At 41.9% G+C, this 25610-nt stretch overlaps 2 protein-coding genes across 12 annotated transcripts in view; both read left to right on the top strand.

Moving 5' to 3' along the window:
* Nucleotides 1-20666, top strand: part of GOLGB1 (golgin B1) — an 82494-nt gene extending 61828 nt beyond the window's left edge. For 6 of the 11 annotated variants that reach the window (XM_024769215.1, XM_024769213.1, XM_024769212.1 and 3 more), the window contains 8 exons: nucleotides 3421-3599; nucleotides 9910-10075; nucleotides 10277-10414; nucleotides 15561-15716; nucleotides 16831-16928; nucleotides 17385-17519; nucleotides 18888-18993; nucleotides 19253-20666. In XM_024769215.1, the coding sequence (XP_024624983.1) occupies nucleotides 3421-3599; nucleotides 9910-10075; nucleotides 10277-10414; nucleotides 15561-15716; nucleotides 16831-16928; nucleotides 17385-17519; nucleotides 18888-18993; nucleotides 19253-19387 (1113 nt within the window). In that variant the 3' untranslated portion in view covers nucleotides 19388-20666. Of the gene's footprint in view, nucleotides 1-3420; nucleotides 3600-9909; nucleotides 10076-10276; nucleotides 10415-15560; nucleotides 15717-16830; nucleotides 16929-17384; nucleotides 17520-18887; nucleotides 18994-19252 lie in introns of those variants that run through there. The other 5 variants (XM_024769211.1, XM_024769207.1, XM_024769208.1 and 2 more) reach the window with 4 other exon arrangements.
* A 3219-nt stretch (nucleotides 20667-23885) lies between these two features.
* Nucleotides 23886-25610, top strand: part of HCLS1 (hematopoietic cell-specific Lyn substrate 1) — a 28630-nt gene continuing 26905 nt past the window's right edge. The window contains exon 1 of the mRNA XM_024769297.1: nucleotides 23886-24020. The gene's annotated coding sequence lies outside the window, so the exon portion shown is untranslated. The remainder of the gene's footprint in view (nucleotides 24021-25610) is intronic.

The raw sequence follows: 25610 nt of genomic DNA, 5'->3' as shown, positions 1-25610 counted from the left end.
TTTTTTTTTGCGGTGTGTGGGCCTCTCACTGTTGTGGCCTCTCCCATTGCGGAGCACATGCTCCGGACGCGCAGGCTCAGCGGCCTTGGCTCACGGGCCTAACCGCTCCGCGGCATGTGGGATCTTCCTGGACCGGGGCACGAACCCGTGTCTCCTGCATCGGCAGGCAGACTCTTAACCACTGCGCACCAGGCAAACCCACTCCCTCTGTTTTCACAGTATAGACATACATTTTCAATATACAACCCCTTCCCCATTGTCCTGATGTAATTTAATTTTAGTTTTGATTAAATCAATATTCAATGTCTACATTTTTATGACTACAAATGCTATTAGACCTGAGACATGTGTTACTGTTAGTTTCCGCAACACCTTTGTTTCTCCTGGAGTGAATAACTGTGTTTTTGTTGTTGTTGCTTACTTAGTTTTCTTTGTTCTTATCAATGTAATTAACGCCAGACTTACTGCCATTTAATCCACATTTTTCAAGATGTTTATTCCTATCTATTTAGTCTTCAGGAAGAGAATTCTCTTGGAATCTCTTTTTTGCTCTTAAATGAATCAGTTGCCCTGTACTCCTAGGACACAATTTTCAGCTTAGAATATCTCCCTCCATTTCTCTCCTGTGTTAGAGTTCCTGTTTCTTGTATTCCGTGTTTTCCTCATCTTGGTTTTGTGCCATGATTTTGTTGGAATAAATCATTCAGCAGCTCTCTAAGTAAAGATACAGAGGAGGTAAATTTATTGAAAATGTCTTATCTCTTACACCTGATTGATAGTTTGGCTGAGTATAGAATTCTAGGCTGAAAATAATTTCCCTTCAAAATTGTGAAGACATTGGTCTGTTCCCTTTTAGCTTACATTGTGGTTCAGGAGTCTAAAGATATTCTGATCCTTGATCCTTTGTATGTGAGATAGTTCTGTCTCTGTCTCTCTCCCTCATCTCTTATCTCTTTCTCTCTCTCTGGAAATACAGCTGGACCTTGAACAACATGGCTTTAAAATGCATGGGTTCACTTATACGTAGATTTTTTTTCAGTAGTAAATACTACAGTACTACAGGATCAGTGGGTGGTTGGCTCTGGATGCAGAACAGTGGATATATTCAGTAGAAGAACCGCATATATGAAGGGCCAACAATAGTATACATGGATTTTTGACTTCACGGTGGGTGGGTACCCCCACTCCTTCCTTGTTCAAGGGTCAACTGTGAATAGAATCTTTTAGTCTTGTGTGTTCTGACATTTCATGATAATGTATTTTGGTGTGGGTCTATTTTTATCATTCTGTCTAGTCCTTTGAATCTAAGAAGTCATGCTCATCAATTTTGGGCAATTCTTTTGAATTCTATTTTACCATTTTCCCCCATCTTTTTTCTCTATTGCCTATTTTTCCCTGGAAATCCTGTTGTTTAGGTGTAGGGCCTTCTGGATTGGCTCTATAATTTTCTTACCTTTTTTATTTTTTTTGCTTTACTTTGGGAAGATTTTCTCACGTTCATCATATGAATCCTATATTGAAGTTTTCATTTTTGCTATCATGTTCCTGATTTCTAAAGATTTTTTTTTTTTTTGTCTCATGGATATATATTCTTAATTTATCTCTCCAAGAAGATTGGGGGTAGTTTTATTCTTTGAAATTTTTTCATAGTAAGTTTTTCTTTATAATTTTAAAATTTCTACTATAATGTTTCTAATTTCCAATATTCTCTTAAGTCTTTGAGTACATGACATTCTTTCTTCTGCTGATGTCTTCTGAATTACTTTTCTTCTAGTTTCTTTTTATCCCTGCTTAATGTTAGCTGTTCTTCAGGTGAAGGTTAATCCTTGGTTTATTCTTCATGTTTGTGGGCAGAGTCTAAAATGTTTGTGGGTGGGACTTAACCAGCTGTGAGTTTCAGTCCATGGTGATCTTGCTGAGATTTTTGAGGGTAGTCCCCATGTTGATATTTTAAGTTCCTCTTGGGTTGGTCAGATTTTCTAGAGAAGACTTCTCAATTTCCCTTATGGACGGTAAAGGCCTGTGTGCCAGCACTCTTCAAGCTAAGAAGGGGAAAGGCTTCAAGCATTCAGAAAGCATACATTCACTTGATCACCCTTGTTTTGGAGCAGTACCCTTACCTTCTACTGTACCTAGTGTTGCATAGTCCAGAGACACTCTTTTAACTTTTTCTAGAGAATAAAATTCTAGTTGTCTGTCAGAGTAACAAAAAGTGTGGAACTGGGACAGTATTTAGGGATATAGTTGTTCTCAAGCAGTTTTCATCGAATCCTCCTTATTTCAGCTATCACCTCCTCCTCCCTACCCCCATCACCATCTTTTCCAGAGGTACTTGGTGCTGTTAATTCCTGAGCCTTTTGAAGAGTCTGCAGAGTAAATTCTATTGGTTCTTGGCTTTTCCTACTGCCAGCTTAAGACTTGCCTTTCCCAGATCTGTTAAGCCAGTTACCATTTATGCATCTCCTTTTCAGCTTCTAAAATTAATTTTGTTGCTGCTGACTCCTCTCTTGTTCTTCTTGTTTTTTATGCTTATAAAATGATGCCTTTATTGTAGCTTTAGTGATGTTTCCAGAGAGGGTGAAAGAGATGTGTGTTCAAGGCCTCTCTCTTTGCCCAGATGTCCTGACATTATTTCTTACTACCAAGCTTTTAAAGAATATTGGGGATAAGGAGTTAGAAGATATATCTGGAATGTAGATAGGCAGTTTTGCTAATTAAAGGCAAGTTCATCATCATCATCACCACCACTAACTTTTATGTGTGGAGGGCATTAATTTTCTCGTTGAATTCTCATAATCTTTATGAGGAGTACTATAATTACATTCATTTTATAGGTGAAGGAAATTAAGGCTTAGAAGGTGTGTGGAACATGCATAGCATCACACACTATGTGGGCAGGATAGCTGACTCCAAATTCTAACTGCTCTTAACACTTGGCCTGGGCATCAATGCCTTCTTTATAATCAACATCAGCTAAGCTAGAACTAAGATTGATATTCATGTAAGAAAGTTTAGAAGCCTAGCCAGGGCATATGGCTAAATAGAAAGCCAATCTATCTTTACACTTCTTGTTCTAGGGAGTTACCACCCACCAAGAAACTGTTAAGTCCTTTAAGTCTGTCCTGTCTCTGAGTTGTAGATCTAGTGTCAACTTAGAACCTCAGGGCCAGTGGGCTGGGGTTGAAGTTGCAGTAGTGGTCAGGCCCTACAGCCTTGATGGCCACTCCATCAGGAGATTCCCACCAGCCTGGCTGCTTGTATTTCACCATTTTAGGGATTCATGCTGCCATTATGTCAGTGGACTGTTAGGTGCTGGTAGTCAGTTGTGATGTTGACTGACTTAGCAGGGAGGTGCTGCTGACTTACAGCTGAATGAGTGAAATGTGATGAATCACCCTTTTACTTTCCTTTTGGTTAAAGCTGAAGGAATTGAAGAATCTGCAGCAGCAATACTTACAGATTAACCAAGAAATCACTGAGTTACGTCCACTGAAGGCTCAACTTCAGGAGTATCAAGATAAGACAAAAACATTTCAGATTATGCAAGAAGAGCTCAGGCAGGAAAACCTCTCCTGGCAGCATGAGCTGCATCAGCTCAGGTATGGTAATCCCTACTATTTAACCCTTTTCTTTTAGTTTTTTTTAAATGAAATAATTATAGATTTATGGGAAATTGCAAAAATAGTACAAAGAGCTTTCATGTACCCTTCATCCAGTTTGCCATCACTATAGTACAATTTCAAAACTGGGAAATTGATATTGGTACAATTCAGAGATCTTATGCAGATTTCACACCAATTTGACATTCACTCAAGTATGTATATAGTTCTATGCAACTTTATAATATGTGTGGACTCATGTAACTACCACTACAACAAAGTATACAGCTGCCCTATCATCACAAATATGTCCTTTGTGCTACTAGTTTATAGTCACACTTTTCCCCTCCCTCCCATCCCCATATCCCTAACTTTTGGCAACCACTAATCTGTTCTCCATTTCTATAATTTTGTCTCATTCTGAGAATTTTTTAAAGTATGCAACCTTTTGAAATTAGCTTTACTCATGCATAATGCCCTTGACATCCATTAACATCATTGTGTGTATCAATACTTCATTCTTTTTATTGATGAGTAGTATTTCATGGTATGAATGTACTGCTTTAACCATTCACTCATTGAAGGACATGTGTTTTTTCTAATTTTTAGCTATTATAAATAAAACTGCTATAAACATTTGTGTATTGGCTTTTATGTGGACAATAAGTTTTAATTTCTCTGAGATAATTGCCCAGGAGTGCAAATGCTAGGTCATATAATAAGTGGCGTTTAGTTTTTTAAGAAACTGCAAAACTGTATTCCAGAATGACTGTATCATTTTATACTCCTACCAGCAATATACGAGTGGTCCAGTTTCAATATCAAATGCTACATCCTTATCAGCATTTGATATTGTAACTAAATTTTAGTTTTTTACAGGTATGTAATGCTGTTCCACTGTGGTTTTAATTTGCATAATGGCTACTAATGTTGAACATTTTTTTACATACTTATCTATAGGTCCTTTTTGATGAAATATTTGATCATGTGTTTTGTCTATTTTCTAAGTGGGTTGTTAATTTTTACTGTTGAGTTTTGAGAGTTCTTTATGTATTCCAGATACGGGTTTTTGTTTTTTTCATTTGCTTTTTTTCTCTCTCTAGTTGTGGCGTGCAGGCTCCAGGGCATGTGGGCTCTGTAGTTTGAGGCACACAGGCTCTCTAGTTGAGGTGCGCAAGCTCAGTGGTTGTGGTGGGCAGGCTTAGTTGCCCCACGGCATGTGGGATCTTAGTTCCCTGACCAGGGATCGAACCCGCACCTCCTGCTTTGGGAGGTGGATTCGTTACTGCTGGACCACCAGAGAAGTCCCCAGACACAGGTTTTTTTGTCAGATACATGGCTTGCAAATATTTTCTTCCAGTCTGCAGTTTATTTTTTTCATCCTTCCATTGAGAAGGTCTTTTTAATTTTGATGAAATCAATTTATTGATTACTTTTCTCTTTATTCAAATTCAGTAATTTTTATTGTCTGTCTTCAAGTTCACTGATAATTTTTCTTTTTCCTTCATCACTTCCAATCTGCTATTGAGTCCATTGAGTTAGCTTTTTATTTTGGCTATTGTATTTTTCCATTCTAAAATTTCCATTCAGGTCTTCTTTATATCTTGCTGAGGCTTTCTCTGTTTTCATTTATTTCCAGTGTGTTAGTAGTTGCTTGTTGAAGCATTTCTATGATGGCCACTTTATAATACTTCTATAATTCCATATATATAGTTCCAACATCTCTGTCATCTCGGGTGTTGTAGTCTATTGATTTTCTTTTCTCAATCAAGTTGTGATTTCCCTGGTTTTTAGTATGATGAGTGATTTTCAGTTGTAACCTGGACGTTTTGGAGTCCTATAAGTTTTAAGACCCAATCTTACTTAAATCTTTGGTAGGCTTCCACTGACACCATGCCAGCAGGGGAAGGGGAACACTGCCACTTTATTTGCTAGAGGGGGGTGAAGTCCAGTGGGCTCCTTACTCAACCTTCATTGATAACCCCTAGTGGGAGGCAGTGCCCTGATACTGCCAGAGGAAGTCCAGGCTCCCCACTTAGTACTCCACTGAGACTGCAGTTAGCAGGGAGCATTACTCCCTGCCTCATTACTGTTAGGTGAGAGTAGAAGTCTAAGCTCCACACATGGCTTCCATTGATACCACTCAGGGGTGTGGAGGGCAGCACTTCATTGTCACTGGGCAGTGGTGAAAGTCCAGGCTCCCCACTTAATCTCCACTGACACTGCAGGAGGGTGATTGAGGAGGGGCACCTGTTACCACTGGTTAGTGCCCACAGTTCAAACTTCCCTCTGGCCTCTTCTGTTACTACCTCTGGAGGAACAGGGGGGAACATTTTAGTCTGTTATGGGTGGAGGTGGATGTCCAGGCTCCACATGTTGTCTCCAATGACACCATAGCGAGGGTGAGAGTGAGGGTGGTTAGAGAGAGGCACCTCTTTACCAGAGTGGTGGACAGCCCAGTGTACACACTTGGCCTCTTCTTTTTTTTTTTAATATTTATTTATTTGGCTGCACTGGCTCTTAGTTGCAGCATGAGGGATCTTTATTGCCGCACGTGGAATCTTTAGTTGCAGCATGCAGGATACTTAGTTGCAGCATGCGGGATCTTTTAGTTGTAGCATGCGAGCTCTTAGTTGCAGCATGTGGGATCTAGTTCCCTGACCAGGGATCAAACCCAGGCCCCCTGCATTGGGAGCGCAGAGTCTTAACCACTGGCCCACCAGGGAAGTCCCCACTTGGCCTCTTCTGACACCACCTAGCATGGAGGGTGAGGTGCACCTAGTTACCTCCAGGCAAGAATGACACTAATCTGTTCACTAGGAGTTTGTTAATGGCGGTAGGGAGATACTGTAGTCTTTCCATGGTGTTCTGCTGCAGTTGGGTGGCTATTGTCATTAATGTTTCTGTCTTGCTAGTCCTCCCCTTCCTGGGCCTTTGGCAAAAGACAGCAAACTTTTCTTGGCACTCATTCGTGTTCTAAGTTGTTGGATCCTCCCTCACCCAGTTTGGGATATGTAGAATTCAAAAAGGAAAACCAGTGAAGTCACCACCATGTCATTCCTTAAGTCCTAGAGTCCTGAGCTTCTCTACCTTCTTCTCCATCTTTTCCAGTCGTCTTATGTTTGGTTTTATATATAATTTCCAAGGTTTTTTTGTCTATACTTAGTGGGTGGAATAAGGAAAAATGCATCTACTCCATCTTGTCTGGATCTAGAAATCCAAGCCCTTTTCCTTTAAAGATGACTAACAGTGCTATATGTTCTACTAGAGGGAAAAAAATTATGATAGGAACTCAAATTTTGGATGGTTTTTTAATTCATTGTTTCAGATTTGATCTGAAAAGTAAAGGTAAAGAATAAGTGCTTAACAGTGTATAAAAACAGGTCCTGTTGTTGCAGCCTCATTGTTGGGACTTTATTACTGTTTAGTGTAAGATGGTGGTACATGCCACCTTAGTAAAATCAAACCCAAAGCTTTCAGAGTTTGATACTAAAAGGGGAATCTCCATGTTGGAAAGTGCTGCTGATCAAGCAGCACCTGCTTTGTCTCACCTGCTGCTACAGGACAAACATAGGCAAGTGAATACAGAGAATATGAGGTGGAATCTAGAGTCCCATCCAGGTTACATTATCTACCATGATGACAGATATCAATATAGTAAAATTATTATTGTAACATCCCTAAGAGAGCTCTTAATGTGTAGATAGAAGAGATTTGTTCCTTCACAGATCCTAGACGCCATGCAGTTTACTAACGTGATATTTCAAAATAAACCTTAAGCAAGGTTTATAGAGCAAAATTCTTTTTAGAATTTGGTCATTTAAATTTTATGGAGTGAAATTACATCCAAAAGATTTTCATATTCAACATCTTTACTGACTTTTTTATAAGTGAAAATATATTAAACTTATTCCATGGAGTTGGCAACTTCCCCAGATAATACAAGAACACATTTTTTTAATCAAAGGATGATTGCAGAGAAGGTAGAAAAACTGAATTTTTGCTCTCTGGGAATACAAATTGCTTCTGTTTCTTCTTTCTGGAATTGAACCCTAGAAGAAAGATGCTCCATTTTAACTTCATCCTTTTTTCCGCCAGGGAATAGCTGCCCTAGCTTATTCTGTTAGAATCTCAATTCACCATCAAGAGATCATCTTCCCTCAGATGCACATTAATGTTGACCACTGAATTTAGGGCCCCCCAAAGGTGATTGGGAGCACATGGGAACATCCCCTTGACATCTCCCATATTATCTCCAGATCACCTGGAACTAAAAAAAATATTGTGTCCAGTTGCTAGTGTAAATGGAAGAAGGGCTGCAAGGCTCTAAAGGGTTATTTTCTGCAGCCACTTGTTCCTCTTTAAACTTCCTCACAGGGCATTCTGAAAGGATACTTTCCTTATAAAGTTGACCCTTAAGGGAAGAGAAAAAGAGGGAGAAATAAAATGATTTCTGGCCTATTGATTTTTTTCCTCCCTCATTTTCTCCCTTTCCACCTTTCTCTTAGCCTTTCTCTCTTTACCTTCCACATTTGAGAAGTTTTGAAGAAAAGAAAAATTGTATATCAAGTGGATGTGAGTAAATTACGAGAAGGAAAGGAAGACATTTAACATCACTTTTAGAAGAAGAAAATGAGGACACAGATTTGATTCACTGACTCTAGGACCAGTTTCTTTAGCCAAATATCTTTAAGACTCCCTGTTTTTTGCTCTTGAAATACTTGGGAGAAATGAGGTTTTCAAACATGAAAAAGCTGGAACATCTCATTCAGGCTTCTATGGCACTGGGTTTGGCTTATGAGAAGAGCCTGGATTTATACAGTAACATTTCTCTTCCACTTGTAGCTACTGATTTGCTTATTCTGCTCTGGTTCCTGTGCTCTCTTACTTAAGGGGTAAGTGAGGTATAGCCCGTTTATGGCTGTGTTCTCTTAAGTAATCAGGTTTGTTCCTTAGTGCCTCTTCTCCATCGAGGGTCTCTCCACACCATAACTACTTGTCCATCTTTCTAAACAAAATGGCGGCTTAAAGCTTTATGGAAGAATTGTGATCTTTCTTGTACATTCTCAGTCTTACACTCCTCCTTTCTTATTCTCTCTCATTTTTCACAGACAAATATCAGAGAAAGTGTTTTAGAAAATTTCTGTGCCTTTTCCATATAGTGGCCTTGTAATAAAAATTTATTTTAGTTTCTAAGTTTTAGCTCTGCCTTTTTAAAAAAATCTGACTGTAATCCAAGTCACCTCTTGACATAGCAGGATTATTTCATAATTGGTGTATGTCCTTTAGAAAAGAAAGGACCATTTTACCTTACTTCTAGAGAGAAAAAAGTCAGATGCAATTCAAATAAAATCTTATATTATTAGGAAAAATTAGAGACATGGGTACTATTCAAAGTAAACAGATGCTGCAGAAATTTGATTACAATCCTAATGGTTTTTTTCAATCATAGTGTAGAAAGAAGTAGAACTAAAGAATATGGCAGAGAGGCAGTTTTTGATAGAACTATGGAAAATTAGCTGGGGTCAAATAGAAGCTTCCCTCTTGGTCAAATTCAGGGGATAAATAAATATCAGCAGTTTATATTTGTTGAGTGATTGTGATATGCCAGGCTCTGTGTTTGGTACATGACATAAAGTATCTCATTTAATCCTCACAATAATCCTAAGGAATAGATCATTTATTTCCATTTTACCAGTGAGGCTCAGAGAGATTGTTACTTTTACCCAGAGTCTCATGCCTAGTGTATGATAGAGCCAGCATTTGAACCCAGATCCTTCAGACTCTACAGTTGCATTCTCATAACCCTGATAGTATACTGCATCATGGCATCGCCTTTCTGAAGAATTACAGTGGTTTCCCATTGCTTAGAGTAAGTTTTATTTAGCATGGTGTTCAATGCCCCACAGGGTCTGACTTCTTTCCTCTCCACCCTCATTTCCTGCCCTATCCACTCTACACACTACTACAACAATTCCAAAACTCACTATATATATTCATTCTTGTGCCTTTTGTTCTGTTTACTCCCTGAACCTGGAATGCTTTTCCCATTATGGAAACCTGCCTGACTCATTGTTCAGGATTCAGACCAAATGCCTGCTTTTCTTCCCCAATCCTGCCAGTTGCAATTCTTTTTTAAGTTCTGCTCCATCATCTTGCTGCATAGTTCTGTTTATAACATAAATTTCTCTCTGGTTATGTATTTTCTTTACTACGTCTCTACAGCCCATAATACTGTTTTAACTATGCAATTATTCATCTTTGTCTCACAAGTATATTTTTGCCTGTGACTATTTCATGTGTTTTCTAGGATGGAGAAGAGTTCCTGGGAAATTCATGAGAGGAGGATGAAGGAGCAGTACCTTATGGCTATTGCAGATAAAGATCAGCAGCTCAGCCATCTGCAGAATCTTATGAGGGAACTGAGATCTTCTTCCTCCCCGACTGAGACCCACAAAGTGCAGTATCAAAGACAGGTGAGTGATTTCCGTGCTGATTGCTACTCAGAGGTAACCACTACCCAGGAAACATCAGCTTCCTGCAAGCTAAGTGCCCATCTGCCACTATTAGGCAAACCATCTGATGACTTCCTATGAGGTGGGCAGGGTTTCTGGAAGGAAGGATTTAAGCATGAACAATGTTAAGAGAGAATTTCATCAGTGTTTGTATCCTGGCAGGCATCCCCAGAGACACCAGCTTCCCTAGATGGATCACAAAACCTAGTTTATGAGACAGAACGTCTTAGGACTCAGCTCAATGACAGCTTAAAGGAAATTCATCAAAAGGAGTTAAGAATTCAGCAACTGAACAGCAAGGTAGGTGTTTCCTGCTAGGCTGGAGTTCAATTTCTTGTTTCCATGACTAGAATCAAGAAGGTAAGTAGAATCTGGTTAAGCCTGGCTCTAGCTATATTAGGGGACAGAAGCTTTACCTTTCTCAGAGCCTGGGTTGCTTACCCCAAAGCACTGCACACAGGGCCATTTCCTTTTCCTCACCCTTGGAGAGTCCTTGGGAGCGATTTGGAGAAACCCATTAAGTAAGAATAAAAAAGCCAACTCCTTAAGGGAGCCTTCCTCCCCAACATCATCTCCCCATCTGTATCACTTGTTAGTAATATTGAGTTAACTCCCCACAAATCCTCCAGCAAGTTTCTCTGTATTTCCCAATAGTGTGTAACAGGGAAGTCTCAGGAAAGAGGATTTTCATGTGTGATTAGATAACAGGGACAGAGGTGAGAGATCTGCTCTTCATTTCACTCCATTTGTAAGCTTCCTCATTGTGTATTTAATGTTCTGGAATTAAAGAAGCCAGCTTGCTTTTTCCCAAACCCCAGCCTTGCCACTCTAGACAGTCTAGGGAAGCATGCTGAAGTAGAGGACCTCTTTCTATAGGGAAGAGCTGCTTTGCCATATGGTTCCTAGAGCAAAAGCCAAGGTAAGATAAAAAAAGATTATTCTTGGTGCCTTCACATCTCTGTCTTCTCCCCTCATCCATTCTCTGGCTTCGCTTCTTCCTTCATCTGCTTCCCTCCCACCACCCTCTTATGAATTATTATACTCCTGTTGCTCTCTGACTAGTCAAAGTATTCTCTAGTGGCACCTCCTCTAGTTCTGCCTTCTTCAGAGGAAGCCAGCTAGGTAGTGTCTGTTAGCACTGGAAGGGATTTAAGTAATCATTGAGACTCTGGAATCCAAAAATTAGCTTTGAGGAGGGCTATAAATATCCAAAAAATATATGCAAAATGGTGTGTGTGTGTGTGTGTGTGTGTGTGTGTGTGTGTGTGTGTGTGTGTAAATTTCTCATCACAAGAACTCAGGCATTCACCAAGGGATCTGTGATCCAAAAATGGTAAAGATCAGTAGGCTGTATCACAGATGAGGAAACTAAGGCCCAGAGGTATTAAGTAATTTGCCTGATGTGTTAGGAGGAGGTCAGTCTGAGGTAAATATGATAATGTACATGGAAAAGCACAGTGCCTGGTTTATGTAGAAGGTACTTACTAAATGTTGTTAAATTCAACTAATTGACACTGAAGTATCAGAGACTGATAACACTATTAATTTTGGCAGAGAAATTTGCATTTTTTTAAGTAGGTTTGTTGATCAAAATGAATTGGTAAAATTGCAGACCCTTTTTGGGGAGGTTGTCTGGGAGTTTTTAGGGGGGGCAGTGGGGAGACTCCAGAGCAGATCCTACCCAGTTCCTCTTCTAGCCTAGTCAGTTGTTTCCAGAAAGTTCTGCCCTTCATAGCTCTGTAACACCTCCTCTTTCTAGAAACTATTCAATAGACCCCATCTCAACCTTTGTTATATTTGCCCTCCTGAACATCAGACTGTGAATCACTCTGGGCATTTGTCTTTTCCGGACAGTACTTTAAACTGCAATTCAGGGCTATTAGTAGATGATGAGGTCATTTTCGTGGACAGCAACTGAAACATTTTTCATGTAAATGTTTTACTGAAGTAAAACACTGAAAAGCACACAAATCACAAGTGCATCATGGTATATTTTCTGAAAGTGAAGACACCTGTATAAGCAGCACCCAGATCAAAAATCAGAACATACCAGAACCCCAGGAGTCCCTTGTGTCTTCTATTCACTACCACCACCTTAGAACTATGTATAAATGGATCATATCTTCTCTTTTGTTTGCTTCATTTATTTTGTGAGATTCATCCATGTTGTTATGTGTACTGTGATTTTTCTGTTCTCATGCTGTGTAGTATTTATTACATTGTAGGCATATAACAATTTCTCTATTCTGCTGTTAAAGAACTTTTGGGGTTTTCAGTTTTGAGCTATTACAAATAGTGCATATAGTTTTTTTTTTATAAAACAAGTAAAAGAGATTGAAACTCTATTATGTAATATATAATAAAGAATATAATTTGTTTTGAGAAACTTTAGTTTCAGTTACTTATATTTAAATACTGTGTTCTGGGTCATTATCAAACTTATGTTTTCTTTAACAGCTTTATTGAGATATACTTCACATACCACTTAAAGTATGAGAAACACTGCATTAGATCAGTTTCATTCTGGGTGAGAAAGAGTTCTTCCTTTAGAAATCAGCTGTAAGGAGGCAACTCCATCCCTAGGGTTGGTCGTTCACTTATTCATCATTCATCAAAAACAAATAACTGTTATCTGCCTTCTATGAGCCTGGCCATACATTAGATATTGAGGATACACAGTGACCCCTCATGGAGCTAATTGGTGATATTAAAGCCTTACTCTAAATGGGTCCCAGCTAGCTAGGAGAACTGCTTCTTAGGTCCTAGCATGGGATGGTAGTAGATGGGCTGTCAGCATAGAATGTCTCCTCTCCAAGCCACTGCCCTAATTCTTTCCATGGATGCTCAGATTTTATATGTATCTCTGCCAGCATTGTTGGATATTTGTATGTAATGCAAACTTAAAAACATGAGGGGAATGATTATTGGTATCCTGTAGTCTCTATTCCCTCCTATTCTGTTTTTACAAGTATAGATATGATGAAATACAGTAGCTTATGAGTTAGAGCAGAGGTCAGCAAACTTTTTCTTAAAGACTCGGTAAATATTTTGGGTTTGTAGGCCATACCATTTCTGTTACAACTACTCAGCTCTGCAGTTGTAGCACAGAAGCAACCACAGATGACACGTAAACAAATGGGGTGGTTATGTTCCAATAAAACCTTATTTACAAAGAAAAGGCAGGGACTTCCCTGGTGGTGCAGTGGTTAAGAATCCGCCTGCCAGTGCAGGGGACACGGGCTCGATCCCTGGTCTGGGAAGATCCCACATGCCGCAGCGCAACTAAGCCCATGCACCACAACTACTGAGCCTGTGCTCTAGAGCCTGCGAGCCACAACTACTGAGCCCAAATGCCACAACTACTGAAGCCTGCATACCCTACTGAGCCCTCACGCCGCAACTACTAAGCCCACGCTCCACAACTATGGAAGCCTGTGCACTAGAGCCCATGCTCCTCAACAAGAGAAGCCACCACAATGAGAAGCCCTTGCAGTGAAACGAAGAGTAGCTCCTACTCGTCATAACTAGTGAAAGCCCATGCGCAGCTATGAAGACCCAACACAGCCAAAAAAAAAAAAAAGCAGTAGGCCCTGGCTCATAGTTTGCCAACTCCTAAACTACAGGGATCTACGTCTATCCTAGACAGAACAGTGCAGACATTACAAAAGGTGGTTTGTATGAGGGTGGCTTAAAAGCAGTTAGACTTCTTAAGTTATGGAATTTTTGCTTCCAGTGAGTTTTACTGGTCTACCCTTTCTCCTCTAGATCTTCCAAGAAAAATGTGTTGGATTTTTTCAACACTGAGTGATTTGGAGGGGGGGGGTTGTTTTTTCATTTATTTGTTTGGTTTTCCTTGGTATGGTTTGGGCTGCTTACTGTGGCCAGGAAAGTTGACTTTCTTCTATATTAGGAGAGGACCATATTACTCCCTGTCTCAGAACCCAGTAGTTGTCATTGTACCCAGCCACCTTTGTTTTCTAATTAGTATTGTTTCTTAAACATTTATATTCTTTCCTTTATTAACTGTTCCCACCCCTGAAAAACCCTACAACCTACTTAAGTTCCCTTGCTGAATTCTCAGATGGGACACCATCAAAAAGCAGATAGAGCTCCAGACTTGGAATCAAGAACCATACTTGAGTCCTGGCCTGCCATCTTTTAGCCACATAACATTGGACAAGTCACCACTCATCTCTTTTTTGTCATTTGTAAGTGAAGATAGTAGTTCTTCCTCTAACTCTCTCAAATAAGATAATACTTTTGAAAGTGCTTTGTAAACTGAAAATTGCTCTTTAGAGGTAAGGTTATTTGTTGTGTTTTTCATTCTGGCTATGCAAATATTTTTGTTATACCACATGGATTTCTTGTTCTAATTTTCCATATGCATTAAATGTCCTTCCCAGTCAGAGTATCTCTAAAAAACTGTTTATCCTTTCTCCTGTAAATGTTGATTCAACTTTTTTACACAAACATTAACCCAGAATACTTACAAAAGAGAATACTTGAGAAAAGATTGAATGTGCAGCCAGGTACACCAATTTCCTTTCACATAATGTACGTTATCCAACAAAAAGGTACTTCAGAGAGACATCTCTGTGGTTGTTAATGTATCTGGATGTTAATCATAACTAAAGCTTAAAATTTGACAGCCTGCAAGTGAGGAATTAGAATTATAGTTCCAGGAAAACCGAATTCAAGTCATTGGGTGGAAGCTACAATGGGTAAATTTTTTATTCAATATGAAAAAGAAAAATACCTGTTTTTGATGTAAAAAATGGCTTGGGCTGCTGGACACATTCAAGGGAAGACAGAATTACTACCTGTTACTCATGCAGTAGAGGAGAGCCCTGACTTGAGTGACTGAAATGCTTCCCCCTGTGAGAGTTGATGCTCCCAATATAGTTTCTTACATACATAGGCATAGTAGGATTTATTCTGTTTCTCCCTCTTACCACCTGTCATCATTTTTACTTTCTCGGTAGCTTGTAACTCTCTACAGCATTGAAGAATCTGCTCAGGAATATTATTGTATGAATTTTTAGGTGATAGCTCTGTCTCCAGCCATATTGAGCTCTGAGGATTATAGTCATTTATTAGTAATCTCAACTTGGACCCAAGCTATTGCCTTTCTCCTTTTACAGGCCTTGGTTAGCCTATCCTGTTAGACTGCTTTTGGGTTTCTGCCTCCTAGTTATTCAGTTAATGTACTAGGCACCATAAATAAAGTTTTTACCACTCTTCCAGAATTGTTTTCCTTTCTCAGTTGAAAAATTCTGAGTTTTCTCATGTTGGAGGAACACAGTGCTATTTTTGCTATTATTGAAAGAAAGGTCTTGCATAAAAAAATTTGATCCTTAAGGCTCAGGACAGTTTGCCTACACACTGCTCGTAGTGAAACTAGTGAAACAGTCCTATGGGCTGGTGTTCATCCTCTCTCCTATTTCAGTTCTCTCAACTGCTGGAAGAGAAAAATACTCTTTCCATTCAGCTCTGTGACACCAGTCAGAGTCTCCGTGAGAACCAGCAGCACTACAGCGACCTTTTCAATCATTGTGCGGTTCTGGAGAAGCAGGTTCAAGAGCTGCAAGCGGTGAGTGAGAAGGTGAGAGGCCAGGAAGAGTGTTGGGAAATTGAGTGCAGATGATAAAGTGTAAAGCACAGCATCGAAGAGGTTGATGTCTTCAGGCTGAGGATTCATTAGGTGTGATGGAGACAGTGAGAGGAGAGGAGAGGAGGAATAAGGTCCAGGAAAAACTAAAGAGTGAACGGTAGGGGCTTCCCTGGTGGCGCAGTGGTTAAGAATGCACCTACCAATGCAGAGGACACCGGTTCGAGCCCTGGTCCGGGAAGATCCCACATACCGCGGAACACCTAAGCCCACGCACCACAGCTACTGAGCCTGTGCTCTGGAGCCCGCAAGCCCCAACCACTGAAGCCTGCGTGCCTAGACCCCGTGCTCCGCAACAAGGGCAGCCACCACAATGAGAAGCCCGTGCACTGCACAGAAGAGTAGCCCCTGCTCGCCACAACTGGAGAAAGCCCGCGTGCAGCAACAAAGACCCAACGCAGCCAAAAATAAATAAATGAATTAATTAATTAATTAATTAGTTTTTAAAAAGAGTGAATGGATTAGAAGGAAAAAGATGAGAGAGGTGGTGAGAGAGAAATCAAAAAGTGAGTGGGAAACAGTGATGACTGAGGCTTTTGGAAGGCTTTTTGCTTTAAGTAATAAGACAGCTGTAGGAAGATTTGGACCTGAGAAACAAAATAAGCAGAGCTGTTGACAGCAGTAGAGAGGAGAGGTTGTTGAAGTTGGAGGAGACTGAGAGTTAGGGTGGAGGTGAATAGGACATGGAAGGAAGAGGAAGGGTTGGGGAGGAGTTGTTGAATAAGGGAAGGAGCAGAGTAGCTTCTGGAATGTACATGAACCTCCACTAGAAGAAAGCAGATTTCAGTGATAAGCCTTTAAACTTTTAAGAGGAGAGATTCAAGAATGAGAATCTGAAGGAAAATCTAATAAAGAGTTTTATGTAGGAGATTAATCTATTAGAACAAAAGATTCTCACTTCTAAACATGTACTTAAAGAGAGTGATAACGGAGGTATTCCTCTCCACATTTCTCTTTCTCTCCAGTGCCTAAGTGAGTTCTCAGTTTGCCTAAGCACAGTTTCTTAACTGCTTTCATCACTGAATTACTAAACTTATTCTTCTTCTAGGGACCACTGAATATAGATGTTGCTCCAGGAGCTCCCCAGGAAAAGAATGGAGCTCACAGGAAGGGTGATCCTGAAGAACTGAGGGAGCCACAGCTAAGGTTGGGGAGGAGTTCTCAACCCCGGAGCGTGTGTTATGTCTGCAGAAATTGGGTGGTCATCGAGTTAGAACAGGAGTCCATTGTATGGATTTACTATGCCTTCTTATCTTACTGGCCTCACAGAATTAATGTGAGGATTAAAAGTGACAATTCTAATAACAAATTGTGTGTGAATAGTTTATACAGCAACCCCCCCTGCCCCACACACACCTCACTAATGTTATGGTGTTCAAATGAAAGCTATTCAGTCAGTCCCTAAAATCTCTTAAAGCATTTCCTACAGCTTTAAGAGATTTTCCTACATCTCTTGACAGGTATGCTTTTAAAATATTCTTTGTGTTTGTACAGTTTTCTATAAATTTTCATGCTTTATAACCTTATGAAGACTTCGGATCCCTTGTGTCAGCAACTATGTCCTGCATCTAGTGATGCTGTTGTTCTCCTTTTGTCCTGAAGCTTTTCTGAAGCCCAGCAGCAGCTGTGCAACACTAAACAGGAGGTGAATGAATTGAGGAAGCTGCTGGAAGAAGAACGAGACCAAAAAGTGGCTGCTGAGGCTGCCCTCTCCATGGCCGAGGAGCAGATCAGGCGGTAAAGGGCTGAGGGACACAGCCTCTGTTCACTTCTGACCCTTTCTGATCATACTCATGTGCATTTCAGTGGCCAGACTTGGGAATAATTAGGATCTAATTCTCATCCTGAGGTGGGTGCTGTAGTGAGGGTAGGATCAAGGCAAGCCACGTTAATCCAAGCTCAGCCCCTCCGCAATTCCCTCTTTGGCCCTGATGCAGAATGGAAATTGAGGCAGCTAATCAAGCGCTGCCTCCCAGGCCTGGCGCTGCCGTTGTCATGTTAGCATCTCATACGCACTCTGCAGTGCTTGTGGAACTCAGCAGACTTGCCATTTAAAAGCAGCTCACCAATACTTATAAACATCTCCTCCTTCCTCAGCCTAGCCTGCAGAAGGTGACAGACTGACCTACACGGTACCAGACCATTCTGTCCGCATCAAGGCTGCCCCTGAAAAGCTTACCTTATGGAGGAACAGACACAGAAAGGGTCCTGTGCAGCCCACCTGGCTCTGCTGAGGAGAACAGGCAGGATGGAGCTAGGCTGGGCATGTTCAGTTTCTCTTTCCAGGCTCACAAATCAGATTAAAGTGTTCCTTCTCTCCTGGAGAAAAGTGTGGGCCCTGGCAAGAAAGTCCAGGAGTTTTAGGCTAATGGACATACCTTCACATGGAGGAAACATCAGGAGTAGAGTTCCATCCTCCCCACCACGATTAAAAAGTGCATCCCTCTAGGCAAATGCTTGATCAAGTGTGCGCTATGTTTACTCACAGCCCCTTGATACATTTCTCATTTTTGTGAGAAACCATTGAGTGGATAAAGGCAACTTCTTCACTAAATGGAGAAGTTCCAGTATTAAATAAATAAGCAAATCAGCAAAAAATGAAGCAGAAAGCAGTAGAGGCTGCCAGTTCAGTTTAATTGTAAGAACCCCACAAAAATCTTTCTTGGATGCTTTTGCCTATTAGCTTTTAATAAATGGAAAAAAAGTTAATGAGCTTCTCTGAGTCAGGTGTGGTGTAGCAGAGATTTAGAGACACACCTGGGTTTTGAGTTCTAGCTCTACATCTCACTAGCTGTGCCACCGTGGAAAAGTACTTTTACCTCCTTAAGCCTTACTTTGAAGATAATAGCACCAACCTCAAACCTGAGGATTAGATGTATGTAAAGCACGTGATCCAGCATCTGATCCACAGTAGGCAGTCAATTCCTGGTAATTATTACCATCTCTACTGCTGCTGAAAGAAATCTGTCTGCCCTTACACTCCTTGCATGGGGGTGGGGCCGTGGGAGCAGTCCTTGCTGCAAGTCCCTTACCCTGCATCACATGACAAGAAGGCCATCAGCCTCTCATGCCGTGGACCAATGCCTCTTTTTTTTCTCAACACAGGTTGGAGCATGGCGAATGGGACTCTGCCCGGTCTCCTATCATTGGCTCCTGTGGCTCCCAGGAGCAGGCACTGTTAATAGATCTTACAAGCAACAGTTGTCGAAGGGTAAGAAGGGGGAAGGATAAAGAGAGGGTACTGTACTCTCAGACAGGGCTGGCTGTGTTGAGTGCAAAGGGTCAAGGAGGAGGAATGTGGGCCTGAGACTGGAAGGGTATGGAAGGTTGGAAGAAACTAGTGGAAGCTGCCAAGTCGTTGGCCCCGAGGGGCTTTCTCTCAGGTTACCTCTTTTCTACAGTGGTTGGAGAAGGGAAAGGGACAGATCTCTATAGGGCAAAACTCTCTGACTTTCAAATTTTCTTTTCAGACCCGGAGTGGTGCTGGATGGAAGCGGGTCCTGCGTTCGCTCTGTCATTCCCGGACACGGGTGCCACTGCTGGCAGCCATCTACTTTCTGATGGTTCATGTCCTACTTGTTCTATGTTTCACAGGCCATCTATAAACCTAGTTCTCACCTTTTGGATCACTCCCCTCAGAACTTGGAATTCCCTCACCTCTAGCATCAAAACCATCAATTCCAATGGAATGATCTTCCCACTTACAGGTCCTCTCTCCAACTCTCCACAGAAAGTGCCTGCAAAAAGAGGTGGATATGAGCACAGGTTAGAGCTGCAGGGACCAATGAGTCTGCTTTCTTCTACTGTCCAGGACCTGACACTTCTGCAAAATCTGAGGAGGCCCCACAGTTGGTTATTGAGCCCAATATTTGTTCAGATTTTGCAGGGCCCTGATCTTTTATGGTCCTATGAAAGATGCTGAGGAATGTCTTTCAGCCAGGAGGACACTTCCAATAAACCTAATAATCAGAAGTCCAATATCATTTTGATTGATACTTTCTTTGTCTCATGTACCTTATATTTTCTCCTGCTTCAGAGGGAAGGTGAACCTGCCATAAACAATGGCAGGGGGAATGTTCTGGGGAACATTATCTCATAGGATATCTAATTAGGTCTCTGGCAAAAGAGAGCCAGAATAGAAGAACTCCCCAGGGGTTTTAGCTGTTGGATCACAGGGGAGGATGGCGTTGCTTTCCCTGGCTGTTCAGGCATAATTGGAGTGAGAGTCATGGTCCTGGACTATAAGGTGAGGATCCCACTGCTTATCCCTTCATCACATGTGTACTAAGGTATTAAGTGGCCTGTACCTTTCCTTTCACTGAAAGGCAAGAGGAACTGGCTGTGGACAGTGGGATTCAATTCTTGTCATTTGTGTGTTATCTGAATAAGCCTCGAATGTGGACCCTAAGACAGTACACTAGGAACCAGTCCTAGGTGAGGCACTGACTCCCAGCCAGGGAGGTCTGACTGCTGTGACAACCACTCCTAGCCGCTTGAAGTACGAAGCTGCTTTGCTGTTGGTGACAGTTATTCCAGTTTCTCATTGTGTCGTCATCTGCCTTCTGCGGTAACAGAGAGCTGAGGAAAATGGAGGGAGATTATAGAGAAGACAAAATATTTAAATCCAAGCCTGAGAATGACAGCCGGGTTTGAATTCCATTTGTGCCTATTCCCCAGCTCTCCTTTCTCCAGCCCTTACCCGTTGGTTATTTTCTCATTTTGCACATGTTCCCTGCCTGCTCTCACCACCCAGAGAGGAGAGAAAACTGGTGGACGGACTGATCCGCTCTAATCCTTTGTTCTGTAGTGGCCAAATCATGGTCACAGCAACCCAGGAACTTTCCTGAACAACTGTAAAATAATAAAATTATTTTCAGAATGAAATACTGTGGTGGCGTGTAAATGCATGTATACACAGGTGCTTACATATATGTGTGTGCATGCTGAGGAGAGGAAGGTACATAGAGGAAGTAGGGATGGAGTAGCCAGGAATTACCATAGGAGTAGAAAGCTCTGCATATCCAGGCTTCATTCTCACTGGCCAGCGTCTGGCTGCTTGCGTCCTTCTAGCCTTAGCTGCTAGACCCCAGGGTGGTGAAGCAGAGTGAGGAAATTCCATCCTAATACTGAACCAAACAAGCTGGGCCTTAGGGCATGAGATTCATGCAGGTTTTTGCCTGGGCCTGGGAGAACTGTCTGGTGCATATTGAAAACATTTTGTCCCTAGGGATCCCTCTGGGTAGGAGTGCGGGAAGGGAAGTCTCATAGGGGAAAAGCAGGATGGGCATTATGATGTGTTTATATCAAGTCACTGCTTGAGAAATGCTAGCTCACTTTCTCAAGGTACAATAAGTAAATTGAACCACGTCTATCTGGCTTTAAGGCCCATGCTTGCTATTGTCTCACTGCCTCTCATCAAGAGTGAACTTGGGGGACTTCCCTGGCAGTCCAGCTGTTAAGACTTGTGCTCCCAATGCAGGGGGCACGGGTTCGATCCCTGGTCAGGGAACTACGATCCCACATGCCACACGGTGCGGCCAAAAAAAACCACAAAAGAGTGAACTTGGGACATTTGCTAAGGAGAGGTGCACTTGATTGTTTGTTTGTTTGTTTTTGCGGTACGCGGGCCTCTCACTGTTGTGGCCCCTCCCGTTGTGGAGCACAGGCTCCAGATGCACAGGCTCAGCGGCCATGGCTCACGGACCCAGCCGCTCCACGGCATGTGGGATCTTCCCGGACCGGATCATGAACTTGTGTCCCCTGCATTGGCAGGTGGACTCTCAACCACTGCGCCACCAGGGAAGCCCTTGATTGTTTTTTAATTTTATTTTATTGAAGTGTAGTTGATTTACAATGTTGTGTTAATTTCTACTGTACAGCTAAGTGATTCAGTTATACATATTTTTCATATTCTTTTCCATTGTGGTTTATCACGGGATATTGAATATAGTTCTCTGCTATACAGTAGGAACTTTTTGTTTATCCATTCTTTATATAATAGTTTGTATCTTCTAATCCCAAACTCCCCTCTCCCCCCCCACCCCCTTGGCAGCCACAAGTCTGACCTTTATGTCTGTGAGTCTGTCTCTATTTCGTAGATAAGTTCATTTGTGTCATATTTTAGATTCCACATATAAGTGATATCATATGGTATTTGCCTTTCTCTTTCTCACTTACTTCACTTAGTATGATAATCTCTATGTCCATCCATGTTGCTGCAAATGGCATTACTTCATTCTTTTTTATGGCTGAGTAGTATTCGATTGTATGTATGTACCACGTCTTGTTATCCAAGATGGGCTTTCTTGTCATCTATGATTAAATTCTATGATTTCTCTAAACATCTGTATCTGGATGGTGTGTCACAATATCTGGTCTGATCATTTCTATTTTTGACCCAAAATTAGGGCTCAAAATGTTCTAAAAGATTTATTTTTCCTTCTACAAATTTACTCTTCCTTAAAATAATTTTGGTGCTGCCATAATAAATAGGTTATGAAGTAGGAGAAATAATCAGTTGATCTCCATGCTAGGCGTAGAATCCTTAGATTTGGAAGTGACTAAAGTCTTACGTTCCTAATGCAGAAATCCCCTCCTCTGTATCTTGGACAAATTTCATCCATTATCTGTTTGAATCCATTGGGGAGCCCACAACTGAGCAAATCAGGTCAGGACTCCATGTCAATCAAGATTAGGAGAGGCTTGGTCAGATACAGTAACAAACACCCCCAAATTCTCAGTAGCTAAAACAGTAATTAGTTTTTAGGATTATTTTTTAGTCAAAGACTCCAAGTCCCTCACACAATGGATGGAGCTCTACTTGTATTGTCATTCTTAGTTGGGGACCCTCTCACTCAGGGACCTAGGCTGCCAGAGGAGCCACTCTGGAGAGTTGCAGGTTGCCTTGTGTCTACTGCGAAAAAAATGCACAACCTAAAAGTTGAGAATTATGTTTTATTTGGCAGACAAAACTGAGGACTTAAACCCAGGATGCAGCCTCTCAGATGCTCTGAGGAACTGCTCTGAAGAGGTAAGGGAGGAGCCAGGATATATAGGAGTTTTTGCAAAGACCAGATATTGGAACTTCAAAAGATTACTGTTAATGAAAGAAAAACAGATATCTCAAGTTAATTTTCTGTGTATGGGAGGAGGTAAGAGTCTGGGCTCATTGATATGCACCTTAGCTATCTAGGGCCAGTGTCCTGTTCTTTCCCATCCTGAGTCCCCTCAGGCATCACCCGTGGCTTGATAGCTGCAGCATCCTTTATTTACTGATAATGATAGGCAACATTTTTTTCATTCACACTTGGTAAGCAGTGGACACAGGAGCATAGCAAAGCTTGAGCTCGTCTTGAAGTCTCACTTCAAGTCTCATTTGATGTTTCACTTCTTACATTTCACTGGTCAAAACAAAGTCACCTGAGCAAGTCTGACTTCGAGAGGGAAGGGAGGGGCAGCAAATCTTACAGAACAGTAATACAGAATACCACAAAGACCTTCCATCATCTGGTACCACTTAGTTTTTTCAGACTTCTTCCTACTACCTGGGACCAAATCTTTCTGAATTAGCTCACGCTCCTCACTGCCCCCTAAACAATCTCTGAACTTTCCTCCCTCCATGTCTTGCCTTTCCTCTATGAGTTATGCCCTTCCATCATTTGATTGATCAATGTTTATTTGAACATCTACTGTATGCAAACCCCAGTTTTTAGTACTGTGCCTAATGTGGAAGTGACTTTCTTTTTAAATCTTATCTTTCAAAACCACATAAAAATCATTTTTTCCATTAAACCTTTCTTGATTCCTTCAGCCCATACCAAATTCTCTAAATTTCTTCAATATAAACAGATACAATTGCCCACCTATTTGGGACACAAATAGTGTTGTACAGCATTCTTCTATGTGCTTTCTAGTTGAATGTTTTGCTCCCCTGACCAGATTATAGACTCTGAGAGTAAGAGCAGAACTTTTTTATGACCTCTGGAACCCTCAAAGCCTTGCAAAAGAGTAAGCACAGAGCATTTAATCCTTATTTATTTCAATGCCTCAGCAGAAGGAACTGACTCAAACTTCAGGAAGTAGCTGTGAAGACAGGGTAGCAGGAAATGACAGAAAACCTGAATACGGAACTGAAGCAGCAGCTCAGAGTTTCTTGCTCTGAAGTGGCAGCAGCTAGAGAGGAGCCGAGTGTCTACTTGAGGAGCCGAGAGCCTAGAGCAAACGCTTGCGCGGTTAAAGGTGGGTACTCCGGGCAGTGGGAAAGTTGGGGAGCATAGGACAAGAGTTGAAGTGAGAGGACTCTGCCTGGCTTTTCGTCCCTGCTGAGCCGTGAAGTCCCTGCTAGTAAGCTGCTAACCTTTCATGGCCAGAAGACCGGCCTGGGTGTGAGATCTTGTCGATAACAAGCATCTGGGGATGGAAGCAGAAGGGAGACGCTGGAGCCCAGGGAACGCGATCCAGCAGCCATCCAGGACCCCTGGTTTCTGCCGACAATCTACAATCCTCTCTAAGGCCCGATGGTCCTAGGCACTGAGTTGGGAGGAGGACCACTGGAGATGAGACAGTCTCTGCCCCTGGAGAGCTTATGGTCTAGCAGAGAGACAAAACCCACAGGAGACATTGCAACAGATCAGGAAGTAGTGGTAGCTAATGTACACCCATGCTGAGAACCAAGTGCCAGATGAAGGTGTGGCGGTTCGATTAGGGCTAGTTTTTCTGATTGTAGGGTCACAGGATCCCAGAATGTCAGAAATGGAGGGGACTTGATGAATTAGCGAGGTTAACCTCTCCATTTATTTTCCCTTGGGAAAAACAGTATCAGAGAAGTTCAGTGATTTACCAAATTATTTAAGTTAATATTTGTAAATTGCCTAACCTGGTACATCGCAAATAAGTACATACCCTCTCTACTTTGACTCCCTAACCCATATTCCCACAGAGCTGGATGATCTGACTCTCTGTCCGTGTACTTTACTCAGGCAGCCTCAAGAAGAGGCCCTCGATTGTGCCTGATATCCTGGCCACCAGGCCTCACCGACTTATTCTCTGGTCTCCCACCTCTAGATAGTACCTCTTGGCTTCCCTATTTCCAGCCAGTAGCTCAAGCATACTAAAATGTCTCTGTGTCAGAAACCCTTCCCTCTGTTTCAAAAATACATGAGGATGGCAGGCTTATGGGAGAGTCAAGCTGAGACCTGGGAGGAACAGCAAGAAAGAGGACAGGACTGTCGGTCCTCATTGCTTCCTTATTGCTCATGAATATTTCAGAAACTTCTTTTCCAGTTTTCTGTGTGAACTCCTTTTGTTGCAGAGCAGCCCAGGAGCCAGGACCATAGGTCTTGTCAACGTGCCCCCCACCATGCATTACTGTTGCCCCACAGGGGAAGGCAGAGCTGCTCTTGGCAGTGACTCATCCCACAGTCCAGCTGACTCAGTCCATACTTCCCCAGTGTCCTCTTTGCATCTTGTTAACCAATCTACCCCCAGATTTCCCTTGGACTGGTTTCCAAGGGGTTTTCAAAGAGCTGGAGAAGGATGGAGTTTTCAAGTGGAAAGGAGAATTGGAGAGTCTGAGCACCTCTGGAGAGACTGGAGGGTCTTAGGAGTGGTTTTAAGATGGGCTTGTTTAAAAGACAGTAAACAGTGAGGGGAAGGAGTCTGAGCAGGGAAGGGTGGGCAGGGAGTTGCCAGCCAGCAAGTGGTACCAGGGTCAAGAAGTCTCAGCACCAGAACAGATGGGCATTGTCTGTTGTTTCCTCTCCACACCAAGATCCAGGATCCCACAGATGCAGAGCACCTGTGCAGCTCCTCATGCAGGACTGGCAGGGC

Source organism: Neophocaena asiaeorientalis, unplaced genomic scaffold (assembly GCF_003031525.2).
Source record: "Neophocaena asiaeorientalis asiaeorientalis breed wild unplaced genomic scaffold, Neophocaena_asiaeorientalis_V1.1 scaffold671, whole genome shotgun sequence".
Lineage (NCBI taxonomy): Eukaryota > Metazoa > Chordata > Mammalia > Artiodactyla > Phocoenidae > Neophocaena > Neophocaena asiaeorientalis.
The sequence above is the reverse complement of the archived record's forward strand: the minus strand, read 5'-3'. Positions and strand labels throughout refer to the sequence as shown.